The 14,382-nt window shown below is 31.2% G+C and overlaps 1 protein-coding gene across 1 annotated transcript in view; it reads left to right on the top strand.

Annotated features, from left to right (window-relative positions):
- The window catches only part of LOC129225112 (ATP-dependent RNA helicase DDX1-like), a 74,291-nt gene that overhangs the window by 19,716 nt on the left and 40,193 nt on the right, over window positions 1–14,382 (top strand). The window contains exons 4-12 of the mRNA XM_054859671.1: window positions 4,376–4,508; window positions 6,322–6,366; window positions 6,526–6,612; window positions 6,988–7,071; window positions 8,776–8,852; window positions 10,119–10,191; window positions 12,803–12,879; window positions 13,139–13,192; window positions 13,303–13,363. Coding sequence (XP_054715646.1) covers window positions 4,376–4,508; window positions 6,322–6,366; window positions 6,526–6,612; window positions 6,988–7,071; window positions 8,776–8,852; window positions 10,119–10,191; window positions 12,803–12,879; window positions 13,139–13,192; window positions 13,303–13,363 — 691 coding nt within the window. The remainder of the gene's footprint in view (window positions 1–4,375; window positions 4,509–6,321; window positions 6,367–6,525; window positions 6,613–6,987; window positions 7,072–8,775; window positions 8,853–10,118; window positions 10,192–12,802; window positions 12,880–13,138; window positions 13,193–13,302; window positions 13,364–14,382) is intronic.

Here is a 14,382-nt window from a genome sequence, read left to right as displayed (position 1 = left end):
GAAATATTTCTGTACTCAAACCACATGTTTAATGAGAGAATCTGGTGTGATATCCAGTTCAAAAAGGTTTAAGTAACGAACTGAATACCCATAAGTTGTAACAGATGGCATTTCTTCTTCAATAATTTTCCTCATTAACTCCATCTTGTGTTCATTATCAGTTACTAAAGATAATGCTTTGCAGTCATATTTCGTTTCAAGCTCTGCTATTGAATTTTTCGCTAAATCAGCACAGTAAGTTGCAGTTTTTTTTTCTTTTTTCGGGTTCGTTATGGATCTCCATCCGTCTTGTATCAATGAAACTTTTTTACCACTGATTTTCTTTCCAAGGTGTGGTTGGAACTGACTATGTATTTTGTCCAGTAGATCTCCAGCCAAATGTTTTCTTTTGGGAGGTTTATAACCTGGTCTCAGTAAGTAAATCATGCTTATAAATGATGGATTTTTACTCACCAAAAAAGGTATGTTACAGCTGTAGAAAAACTTGGCAATTGCCTCATCTAAACCATCTTTTTCTTTTGAGTTTGTTTTCATAATAAAATTACTCAGAGAACTTTGGATTCTAGAAGGTCCAACTTCTATAGACTCATTTTCTTTTCTTGATTTTTTTTAGGAAGAGGAGTAATCTGGTTAATCACCAAGTCACTTATCACTTGATTCTATTGTAACTTGTATGTAAGAATCAGATGCTTGCTGGTATGCATCACTAGTAGCACCATTACACTTTTTATGATCTTTCATTCTGTAGGGTTTTGCACCCAGTTTTTTTTTTTTTTTTTAAGCTATTACATTCAACTACTAATTTATTATTAATTTCTTTCTGACTAAAAAATCCCCATATAGGATTCATTGGTCTACCACCTTTAGTACTCATGATTAAAAAAGCTTCACAGCATAGAGCAAACTGTATTCAAAACAAAATCTTTTTGTACAAATAGAACTTATGGTTGATAGAAGAACAGCTTACGAAAACAGAACTGCTTACTTGATTGGTTACATGAAATGCATATGTAGAACTGTTTCAACCAATGAAACTCTTTACATTTATGAGTAAGTGAATCTAACCAATTATATTGTTTCTTACATACAGCAAAGTTGAAGACTGTTAGTACTTATATAATTACAGTAGAACCTCCATTAAGGGACACCTCCGAATAAGGGACACCTCTATTTAAGGGACATTTTTTCTGGTCCCAGTCCCTTTGAATAGGGACTTCCATGTATTTACCTCTCATTAAGGGACACTCTGTTTAAGGGACAGTCACAAAAAAAAAGCAAGAAATAATGTATAAGCGCATAAGAAATAATGAATTTACTGGAGTTCAAGATTCACTTTTCCTTTAAAAATTAATTGAGGTGAGTTTGACTTAAACATATGTGAAGGAAATAAGTAATTTATTGTAAAAAAAAAAAAAACCTTGCTGAAATTAACATGCATAATTTGCCCTCTCATCAATTTATCCAAGAAGGTTCAGGGCCGACGAAGAGTGCACAGCAACTAATTAGCTTTGCTTATAAAACTTTAAAAATTTGAACATAAATTGTAATTCACATAGTATTGCATTGTAAATTACATAACATAAAGCAAATACATGTAATGAATTACTTAAAAATTATTTCTGTATGATACAAAACTTTGCCATTACAAAATTTTTTATTAAATTTTAATTAATAAAATAATATAAACTTAGAAATTTGAATAATTGTGAATTTTATTTAGCACGGATTAAACATTAAGTTATTTTTCAGTATTTAATCATAAGTGTTAACAGTTAATGTTTATTGTGATATTATACCACTAAGTACATGACATGCATTATTTATTTAAATATTTGATATATTACACTTTATGTTAAATGCAAACAAAATAATTATATGAACAAACTGACACATAGCAATTTCAACTATGATAAATTTTACTTTGCTTTGGAAATGTCAGTCTTGTTATTTAACATATTTTTACACTAATTATTAAATAACTATTATATTAAGTTTTTGTAATGACGAACTGGAGTTATATTTTTATTTAACCAGGGTGGCGACAGATCAGGGAAATCAGTGAGATCAGGGAAAAGTCAGGGAACTTTATGAATCAGGGAAAAGTCAGGGAAATATCAGGGAATTTTGAAAAAATAACAAAAAATCGGAAAATTTATTTTATGAAGAAAAAAAAAATTTTTTTTTTGCTTTACAAAATTTAGTACTTTAATTCCCTATGCATTTTCCGCCAATTATCTGTTCAAACAAAAAGTAAAATTAATGAGGTGCGATTATACACTGCCGCATATTTGTGCATCTTTTTTCCCCCACATCAAAGTACTGAATCTTACTTATTAACCACAGGATGACTTCCTAAGATTGCTTCTGTGTCTGTTAGGTTGTTTATTTTACCTAGCTTGAAATTTCCTTTTACGCTTTCAATGCTACGAAAAATAAGCAACCATACAGGCAAAGAGGAAACCTTCATTAATGCCTTAGCTCCTTTGCCTTTATTCCGTTGTCTCGAAGTAATTAGCGTACTGTAATCACGATTTCAAGAAGAAATCTTTGGTTTTTGAATTAATACTATAAAAGCTTAAAAGTTATTACTTCTTCGCGTTTTTAATTTAATTGCTAAAATTGAACTTCCAATTAAAAAAACTTTGCTTTTTGCCGTTATACTATTTGTTGTCGCCGCAAATTATAAAGGTTTTCTTTTCTTCAGACTGAAGTGGTTCTTTTATTTTATAACCAAGTTGTATTCTTCTTTTATATATTTTGAAATTAACTAATTGCTTTTTTTTTCTTCTTTTTTTTCTTGCATTTCAAAGTTGTTTGTTACAAAAGCAATCTAAGATTTTTTTTCGTTATGTACTGAAATCATTTGAAATAGAGTTAACTTGTGTACTTAAGTAAATATCTTTATTTTTTTATTGTTAAAATGCTGTATTCATTCATTAAAACCTATGTTCTTGATTAGAGAAAAGCTCCCTATGAATGGATGTTAAATGGTTTCATCTGTTTTGCATAAATATGTCAATTAGTTATATAAGAATAACTACATTACTTCTATTCTTTCACTATTACTTGTTATTCCTGCAACAATTATTATACTGTTTGAAAACTTAGTTCAAAATAATTTCAATTACTTTTTAGTTCTATCAGAAATACACATATGTTTTTAAGAGTAATTTTATTAGTTTCTTAAAATTCTTATGCTAAGTGGTTTCTGGAAGTAAAGTATTTTTTTTTTTTAAATTTTCTATAATCTTTCCATGTAGAAAAAATGAATATACTGTTTTGTAGGGGTTTTTTTTCCAAAAAAATTGACTTGATATTATTTTTTAACCATTTCATTAAAAAAGTAGCATTTTTTAAAAACATATCTTTAGTTCAACAACTTTACACAACTTAAAACGTTTAAAATACTGCATTTTATACAAACATACAATGGATTTCAAGTAGAGTAAAGAAAGAAAACCATTACCATTGGTAACGTAAATCAGGGAAATTTGGTGAACTTATCAGGGAAATCAGGGAAAAGTCAGGGAACTTTTTTTCACAGTTCCTGTCGCCACCCTGTTAACTTAATTGCCTGTCATTAAGTAATTACTAGAGCTATTAGAAACATTTTCCAGTTTTTGCCAGTTTCTACCAGTTTCTGCCGGTTTTTACCAGTTTTAACCAGTTTCTGCCACTGGCAGGGCAAAAACCAGTTTCTGCCGGCAGAAAGCCAACCCTGGAAAGATGTAAATGGATTAAATTTTTGCGGGGAAAGCAGGACGAGGGGTTATTGTTTTAAGCTATTCAAATTTTAAGGATAATCTGGAAGTAAGGAAAATCTACTACTTTAGTAGGGTTGTGGGCACTTGGAACAGCTTACCGAAAAAGAGCAAGGGGGTGGATAGCTTTAAGAGGGCCATTGATCTTCATTCGGGACTAATAAATTGACTAAGACCAGCCTAGCTGGGCCCAGAGCCTGTTGCTGGTCGTTGCATTTGTATTTGTATTTATAATCCTTGAATTGTTTTTTAATGATCAGGGAAACTGGGGGAATTCAGATATCAGGGATATAGCAGTGGTCCAGAATATTTCAGATAATTAGTTCTTTCTTGAAAAAAATTGATTTGCTGAAAATGATTTTTTTGAAGAAAATTGTTCTTTAAAAATTAAATAATTGTTATTGAGGCTAGTAAATTTTAATTCAAAATAAAAATGTTCTTTTATATTGTTTTCTTACTTGAATTAGAAATTGTAATCTATAAATTTTGAATAAGTATTTACAGTTCTAAACAGAGGCATCTGAATGCATGAAATTTTGCTTGTATTTTGTATGTTTAATTTTTGCCATATTTTATTCCATCCAGCATTTTATTTAAATAATTCTATTATGCAGGCAGCTGAAACTGGAAGTGGTAAAACTGGAGCCTTTTGTTTGCCTATACTGCAGACGGTTTGGGAAACTCTTAGTGATCAAATGAGTGGTAAAGGAAAGAAAACTGACAGCAGCAAAGGTGGAGGGCAGCAATGTAAGAGATTTGTATTGAAGCTCTGATATATTCCTTGAACAGCTAAGTTTTATCTTGAACCTACAAAATTTTTTGAGTTACAATGTTCAATTCTTTCCCCCTCTGTAGTGAAATGTCTAACTCCACCATTAGCTAATTGTCTCCAAAGATGCTGTAATGTCTTTTGTGGTATGCCTTGTGTGCTATTTTTCCACCAAATAAAAATCATGCAAACTGAACCCACTGCTGATTATCGATAATACTAAGCACTTGATGACAATTACCACATTCCCATTAAGCGCGGACTATGTTCATGAGTATGCTGCATGAGTATTTTAAATAAAGTAACCAATTAACCTTGTCTCACCAGTGATTAACCAGGAGCTTTCTAATAGATTATCTCTTGGTTGTATATGTGAACACTCTACGGACACTTACTACACTAACCACTGACCAGGGTGGTGGAGTCGAAGGGAAAATTACCAACTCCAAAAATTTTAGAACCTCCAATTCCTTTACCTCAAAATCAGTCCAGCTCAAGGGCACCCATATAGGGGGGCAAGGGGGGGGGGCTTGAGCCCCCCCCCCTTTGAAATTAGAACTTCCTTGCTTTTAGTACTTTTTTCTTTTCAAAAATGTAAAAACATTTCTTCTCCAGCCATTAATGAACAAGTTATTAAAAATGTCAAATTTTATTGACTCGAATCTGTCCACTGTAATCAGTTTCCACGGGGAAAATATCCAGCTAAACCACGGGGAAAATATTTGAACCCCCCCTTGCAACTTTGCATATGGGCGCCCATGGTCCAGCTCTGACTCCACAAGCACTTGCAGAATTGGGAACTTTGAGGGAAAATGACCGACTCCTACTCTTGGAATTGTAAACTTTCAATTCCCCACTTTTAGATAGTAAATTGTTTTCTGAAATTTGTTTACAAGCTCTAACTTAGCCTGACTCAAGAGGATCTAAAGACCGTTTGTTTTTCTTTAATATGTTCCTGGTCCTCTGATTGTGTGTATGGATTGAACTTTTACTGGAAAGTGAACTGAAACATGCCTTTAATATGATCAAAGTAACAGAACTATTAATTATGTATTTGTTTAGAAAACTAAAGAAAAAACTTACTCTTGTAATTTTTTTTTGAGCAATCACGATTGCTTATTGCTTTCATTTGACTGTTCTTGGCGTGCTATCATTTTATTTTTCCGCTAGCACCCTCTGCCGCACCACCGTCGACCGGCTCCTCACGATGCTGCTCCTCTAGCGAAAGCTGTCTCCAGGTTGCATCCATGTCCTACACTTACACGCATACATACATACACACACACACACACATACATACATACATACACACACACACACATACATACATACACACACACACACATACATACACACACACACACACACATACATACACCTACACACATACACAAACACACGCATACATACAGACACCTACACACAACTACCCACACACTCATGCCTGCACACATACACATACCCCCCTACACACGTACACATACCCCCTACACACGTACACATACCCCTACACACATACACATACCCCTACACACATACACATACCCTACACACAAACACACATGCCCCCCCACACAAACACACATTCCCCCCCCCCACACACAAACACACACGCCTACATACACATACTCGTGATTGCGAAAAATGTAATTTGAATTCAAGATGACAAAATTCAATTTTTTTTGCTATTGTATGCTCTAAAAGTCTGTATAGTTGAACTAAACTTTTATTAATGTTTTACTTTTATGCTTTTATTTGCATGATTGCTTGATTCTTATTGTTATTTTTTAGCTGCCAAATGGCGAATGAGTTATTATGATCGTGGAAATGCCTTAGGTATGGATAATTTTTTCTTGAACTAAAGTAATAAGATTGATACTAGTACTTTAAAAATACTTTGGGAATAGGATGTGAATTTTAAGTGTTGAATTTAGTTTATCATTTCATTACTTATGTTATTAAAGGAGTGTGCAGAAACATTTTTTTTTGTTTTAGCTGTTAGTCCAGATGGAAAAATGTGTCAGTGCCGTGAACCTAAAGAATGGCATGGGTGTCGAGCAACGAAGGGTGTTCAAGGTCATGGTAAGTACTTTATTTCTCAAATAGCTATTTGTTGGAAACTACTGCCTTTTTACCCAATTCTTCAGATTTAAAAATTTTCCTAACTTTATGCTATTACTAAATTTACTTTGACAGTGAAGTGTCCTATCTATATTTATCAGTTCATCAAATCTTGTTAGTTCCAAAACCATAAGTTTTGGTTAACAAACAACAGAAGTGGACTTTGCACTGATTGCTGCCCATACATATCTCTTCATACAGCTGTCTTTATAATGTTTTTGATTTTTCGTCAAATATGAATTCTGTTTTCAGTGCTTCAATTAACATTTCCGAATTCACTACATCGTTTACAACCACTTTTCTTGATTTCTACTTTAATATTATTCCTACTTCCAGGGAAATATTATTTTGAAGCAAAAGTAACTGATGAAGGTCTTTGCCGTGTTGGATGGTCTACATTATCTGCTTCTTTAGATCTTGGTAAATTTGTTTTAACAATTTGGATTTGAATTAAGCTTAAATTATTTTTTAACCATTTTATTTAAAATATTTTTTGGTTGATGTTTTGTATTTATTTCAAACTTTAGTTGAATAAATTAATTTAGAATAGCATAGTTTCTGCTGAATAACTAGATATTTTTTTCCACTTTCTGAATTTGAAACTTAGCTGGGGCAGAGCTAAATTGCCGGCATTGTGAAGTCTGCAATGGAGCTGTATTACACCATTATGTGTGCTAACAAGTTAGCCTTGCCATTACTATAGGTTATCTAACACAACCTTTAAAGATCTTTATAGTAATTTCAGAATAAATGAATAAAATTTTGAATTTATTTGGTTAATTTTTTGGAAATTTTCAAAGTCAGATATGTTACTCAAGTAGTTTTTAAATAATTTAAATAAATTATAAACAATCAGGAGGAAAATGCAAAATTTTAGTAAGCTTCATACATCAATATGTAAGATTATTATTTCAACTCAATGCTGGCAAAAATAATCTCACTCTCAGTCAAAATAAGCTTAGTTTCTCTATCTCCCGGGTTTAAAAATTTAGCTAATATTTATGAGCAAAGCATGCACATAATAGTTAAAGTAAAATCTGAACTATCATTCTTTTTCTTTGTTTGTTTCCCCTGGTCAATTTTGTTTATTTTCTCTGTGATGATAAAAATCAGAAATCAAAATAATTCTCCAAAATATCCTTCAATTTAATTAAAAAAAAAAAAAAAGCTTGTACCCGCCTATTGTCTCAAAACGCATTAAAAAATTTCTGAATGTTTTTTCAAGTGGAACTTTTTTAGTTCTCAGGTCTCTCTCCTTTGCTTTGTTTGCAGCACAAATGCAATGTTATAATACATAATGTAATTCATTAAAACTTCTTATTACTCAATATAAAACTTTAAAGACAAATTGGATTCAATTTAAAAACAAATGTCGGGACACAGTGATAAAGTCCATGTTACTATAGTGCAAGAAATATGTCTTGTATGTAATTAGGTCTTCAGATAAGATTTGGGATATTTAATCCATAGGCTGATTATGTTCTGTCTGATGTATATTGTTTAGATTTAGTGAGAACTTATACAGGTAATGCAGTATCTAAAGCCGTTGATAGTTTAAAACTTTATAATTTTTTCACGATATCATTGATTTCTAGTCACCTGAAGGTCATTAACAGGTAACTAATATTTGAGTTTTTCAAGTTTGGGGAAAGCACAAAAAGATTTCACTGCTTGTGTGATATACACAAAGTTTGTTTTACCTTTAATGAGTTCATAAAACTTATCATTTTTGCTGCATACTTGTCTTATTAATGAAGTTGCAAGTCTAAATTTATTTATTTTTTTATATATAATAGCAGATGTTACATCTTATTGTATGTTCTTAATTCAATTAAAACCAGTGAATCTCATAAAAGCAGTGATGCATTTTTCTAAGGTTAAAATATTGGTTTTTAAAGTTTATGGGCTTTTATATTTAATGTATATTATTAAATTTTCATCCTTTCACAATGTTTTTAAAATCTTTAAACTCTGCTTTACATTTTATGTCTCTATACCACTCTATGTCCTATTTCCTGTTCTACATTGATCTTTTATGATGACCAAACTAATTTGAGTTGCTAATATGAATGAAAATTATTATTTATTCATTGAAATATCTACGTTTTATGATGTGTTTTTTAGGAACTGATAAACAAGGATTTGGGTTTGGCGGGACAGGAAAGAAATCATTTGCAAAACAATTTGATTCTTATGGAGAAGTATTTATTTCCTACGTTCCATTTTATTCATGTTTGAATTGTTCAAATTCATCCATTGTGTGAACGCTTTTATGAATATCTTTATCCCATACTTTAATTTTGCAGTTTGGAGCTTCTGCATGTAAAATGCAAATTTGATCAAGATTCTACCTCATATTACATGATTTCAAAATATTACAACTACTAACAGTGGCGGATTTATCATGTCTCAAATAGTATTGCAATTGCTAGTTATTCCCAGGGCATAAAGAATCGAAACTTAACATAACATTTTTTTACATTTACTAAGGTGCCCATGCATTATGACACGCCCCCATGTGCAAATCTGTCACCGACTGTTAATTTATGTAAGAATACTAATATAACTTATATAATCTCAAATATTAATAGTATAACTTATATAATATTAAATATTAATGATCAAACTTATACAACATTAAATATTATAACTTTTATGTTAATTAGTTTGCCTGGCATATATATGATTTTCTTACATCATTTTACTTTACATACACAAAGATGAGTTTTTTTTTCTTCTAAAAAGAATCTGTTATAATCCAAATGTGATTAATTTACTCTATAACAACTTCATTTCATAAAAAAAGGTCTCTGAACCCTTGGCGTATCAATAATAATAACTGTCTAATCTATTTAAAAAAAATCATATTAAGTAGTTAAGCCTTCCTTTGTTGAAACATCTTATGCATAATAAACATAGGATTTCATAAATTAATACTGTGCAAACTAGATCTGTGTGATGGTTGGCTTTTATGTCATGTAATGTTTTATCGGGCGAAAAAAAGCTATTTTTCCAGCATTCCAAATCCACTTCATTGCAGAATTTTGTAAAAGGAACTTAAAAAATAGTATAGTTATTAAATGAAATCAAGACTTGTTGAATTTGATGACGCATGTCCTGTTCAATTACTGATTGGCAAAATAGTCAAATATTTTTTTAGCAATTTGACTGAGAAGTGTTTTTACTCTGTAGGACTGTTTTGGATTTTGGATATTGTAAACTTCATTTATTTGCTTGAAGTTTACAAATGTATCTAATCTTTTATGGAAACTAGATTTTTTAATGCAGTTCAAAGGGGGAGGCAGCTAATCTATCCACCTTGCTGGCTAGTTAGTACCAAAAGTGATAAAATTGATGCGTGTAATTATGTTATGTAATCTGCAGTTTATCTAATTTGTTAATTTGTAATTAGTGTTAACTATATATATATATGTATATATATATATTTCATTTTGCTTTTTAAATAGGCCTTTGGAATGCATGATGTTATTGGATGTTTCCTAAATCTTGATAATTTCACTATAAAATTTTCAAAAAATGGTAAGTTCTGATTGTAATTCATAATTTAAATTTATGAAGTGATGGAATTAGATTTTGATAATTAAAAATGCATATGAGGCAGTGAGAAGCAAAGGGATGTAAGTGGGCAGTTTCAAGTTTTGAGTAAAACAACTATAAAGATAACATCCTAGGTAGGCTTTCATTGATTTTTTCTTCTAAATCATGCTGTACAGCAGCATCTAATAAGGCTACTAGCACTATCTCTTGCCCCAAGACAGAGGAGGGGTTCACTTACCATTTGTACTGGTTATCTCCAAATTTTTAATTTTTCCACTTACTTCCCTTTGCTTCTCACTGCCTCATGATCTTTTTTATATTGTTAATGCTTATAAAACTAGTAGTTTTTAATTGATGTGTTACTATTTGTTGTTTATTGAAAAATTGCTCATTTTATCCTCCTGGGTACACACTTTGACTCAAATGCAATTGTCAGGATGCGTTGATACTTTATATAAATTTCTCTCCAGTAAAATGGTACTTTTGCTGGTAATGCTTTAATAGAAGTAATGCTTAGTAGTAAACTAATGAATTACTATGTAAGATATTTTTATGAAGTCACTGCAAACCAGAGTCTAATATTTTTAAATTTTAAAAATATTAGTCTCTTAGATTATTAGTCAGAAGTTTAAAGAAACGCTTATCTAGTATCCCTAAAAAATTTATATCTGTATTTATCATGATTTAGAAGGAAACAGATACACAACTGTATGTCATTACATGAACTTGAACAATGCAAAAAAATGTCCTCATTTTAAACTCCATCCAACAATATTATGATCCATCCAAAAAAAAAAATCACGTTACTAATCACACATCTCTCATTTCGTTTGATGAGGAGCTCTATATCCACTCCAAAGACACATTTTGTATGCTCCCCATAAAAAATATCAATATAGTTTTAAGTTTAGCTGATATATTCTTTAAACCTTTATGACTTGTGGCTCTGCTGTGTAGTCCTCTTTTTTGATCAGGCCATGTACCTTTTCTGCTTTTATCAAGCATAGCAATAAATAAAGCTACATGTGCTTGACCTTCGGAAAAAATGCGCGAATTAAAATCAACCACAGCACAGCTATATAAACAGCCTGTATAACTCATGATGACGCGAAATCGGAAACGTCGTCAGTCAAATCTTTCTTGCAAAACTAAAAAAGCCTGTCGAGAAAGTACACGTTGCGAAACTCAGTCCCTTGAATCAAGGCAAAAACAAATGCAACACATGTTAGAGATGAAAATCGGATTACAGTAGGAGACCATTATAACGCCGACCTATATAATGCAATTCTCTATAAACCGCACTACTTTTCAGAAGTAAACAATAAGTTTTGAAGTTTAAAAAATCCCTCTGTTTTGCTTTACAAACATAAAAAATGTTAGGCAAATTAAATTTTGAAAGTTTTTCATCTTTCCATCTTATTTCAAAGTTTTTAAATTGAAAATGAGTACTTATTTTAAACAGAAAATACCAGATGGCTCTTGAAAATGCAGCTGTTATGAAAACCATAAAACTAGCAGAAGTGCAGGATTTTTATTGTGAAACATATTTATTTGTGAATAACTCATTGTAATATTGGTGCTTTAATACTCATTGCAGATAAAACTCAATCTGAAGTGCTAGTATATAGATATATTCTGAATATTAGTTTCGAAATTTGTGACATGATCTATATAACGCAAAAACCTGTATAACGCAAAAGCTCTGGTCCCAAGGTGTGCGTTATAACGGTCTCCTACTGTAGTAGACTTTCTCTCTTTTGGTGCTTATTGCATGGGTTTATTTTGATGAGGATTACAATCTGAGTGTCTTGCCTTCATTATACATAATATACTTTTTATTACAGTACATAATACAAATAAAGAACACATGAAACAATTTAGATCAGAAAGAGGGGAAAGTACATCCGGAGCGAGGTTGTCTTGACCCACTGCCTCAAGCGGGAGAAGCAATCGCTTAGACAACTCAGCCACTGAGATCCCAATTAGTAGACTTAGTAAATAAAAAAACTCAGGCAGCGAAAACTACCTGCATTTGTCGCACTCAGGTAGCGTGCGACACAGTGTGCAACACCAAACGTGCGCCAATCCCGAACTGACAAAATGTGGCAACTGGTTGTTGATATGGTGAATTTTGATTACTGTCATGTGTTTAGGGACACTCCCAAGGTTAATACAAATTGATTGATGTAAGAATTACCTAAATTGACCAAGGTGTTTTGCCCCTAGAACGCCACATACGAACATACATACATAGACTGATAAACACATTACCCTCCTTTGCGTCGTGCACGCGCAGTCGGGTAAAAATAGGTTTTAATCTTATTTTTTCACCTTGAGCCCCATTGCTGCTTCATTCCTTAGCCCTTCCTTTCAGAGCTCATGTCCTGCTGTAGCATGGAATTTGGCTTGAAACCAGAAAGTCTGGGGGATTGCTGGTGTTGCATTGAGAATTGTACATATGAGATGATTGATTGTTATTACACAGTCCAACGTTCATTTTTTCCCCTTCTTGGAGTCTTCCCACATTCTTCCTATTTAACTTAGTTTTGTTAAAAATGCTTTTCATATTGTTAATCACTTATGTTTTTTTCAGGGACTGTTTTTGAAAATGCATTCAAAATGCCTGATAATTTGAGAAAATCTGCTTTCTTTCCTGCAGTAGTCTTGAAGGTAATAAAATATAAATGTAATTAGATGTTCTTTTGTTCACTGATGCAAAAATTTGGAAAAATACTTCTTAAAATAAAGATGGTTGTTTTAAACTCTGCATATGTACTTCCACAATCAAATAAAAAACATTGTATAGATAATATACAAAACACATAGTTAATTGTAACTAATTGAATTTTTGATTGAATTTCTGTAAAAGTATCTTTTTTTCTGATTTGGAAATATGACAATTCATTATTATTATTTTTTGATATTTTAGAATGCTGAAATGGAATTTAACTTTGGCGAAACAAGTTTCAGGTATCCTCCTGAGGTAAAGGTTACTTATTTACTTGTTATTATTTATTTTATAATCTAATTAATTTTTAGTCTTAATTTTAAATGCTCATACTGTCATAAAACTATTAAATTTTAAAATTGTAGGATGGATATGTTGCTGTTTGCTCTGCTTCAAAGGAATGTCTAGTCAACTCTTCTATCTCTGGTATGAACACCAGTATTTGCATTATGTATATTTAGTTAAACTTCTTTTTCTTGAATTTACTTAATTTTTATTTTTTTACCCTAATTCCGCTTAAATTTATAAAGAGGTAACAAAATTTTAAAATAAAAAAAATCACTGTTCTGTATGAAATTAAAATTATGTGCTTTAAAAATATGAGTTTTTTTTTTTTTTTTTCCAATTGATTAAAACGTTTGCAGAAAGAAAGTTTAAAAAAAAAAAAAAAAGTAGTTAAATGTGTAATTGTTTGTAATTCTAGTTAATGTTTTTGTAGAAGCAGAAGAACCTCTATTTTAACTTGGAGGTTGTGGACATAATACCCATAACTTTAAACTTGATTTTTTCCAAAACTTGATTTTTACCAAACTTTAATGACAGTAATGATTTGTAGCAGTGCTGATAGATGTTGAATTAAATGTTAGTACAAATGTTATCAAAATTACTTTGTATGTTACTGAACATGGAATATTTTGTTCAAATGCATTTAAATAAAAATATACCCAGAAGAGGATTGATTTTACCCTTAATATATCAGAAATTCAGACACATAATGTTAGTTTTCCTGTAGTATAAAGCATTTAGGATGCAAAAGTAGATACTGTGGACTTACAAGAGTTGGACTTGCAATACTATTTAGAGTTGCACAGAAGAAGAGTTCTTAAACATTCTTAAAGACATTTTTTAGAATAATATGGGGTATGGCATGCCCATTATAATTCCGTAGCAAGTCATTATTTATGGAAACAATTATGTATAAATAAATAAATGTTTGACTATATTAGTTATTCTTGCTTCATTGCAATAAATAATAATATTTTCAGGCTTACAAAATTCAAAATTTATTAAAGTGCCAAAAAAGTCTCTAAAATCTTGATACTTGCAAAATAATTTGTTCGGTTTAAATGACCCCCCCTCCCCCCATATGGTCCTCTTTTACCCTTTTCTTTGACTAAAATAGGTTGAGAGATCTGCTTTAGACATTGAACCTAAGATTCTCTGAT

The sequence above is a fragment of the Uloborus diversus genome, chromosome 6 (assembly GCF_026930045.1).
Source record: "Uloborus diversus isolate 005 chromosome 6, Udiv.v.3.1, whole genome shotgun sequence".
NCBI classification, from domain to species: Eukaryota; Metazoa; Arthropoda; class Arachnida; order Araneae; family Uloboridae; genus Uloborus; species Uloborus diversus.
The sequence above is the reverse complement of the archived record's forward strand: the minus strand, read 5'-3'. Positions and strand labels throughout refer to the sequence as shown.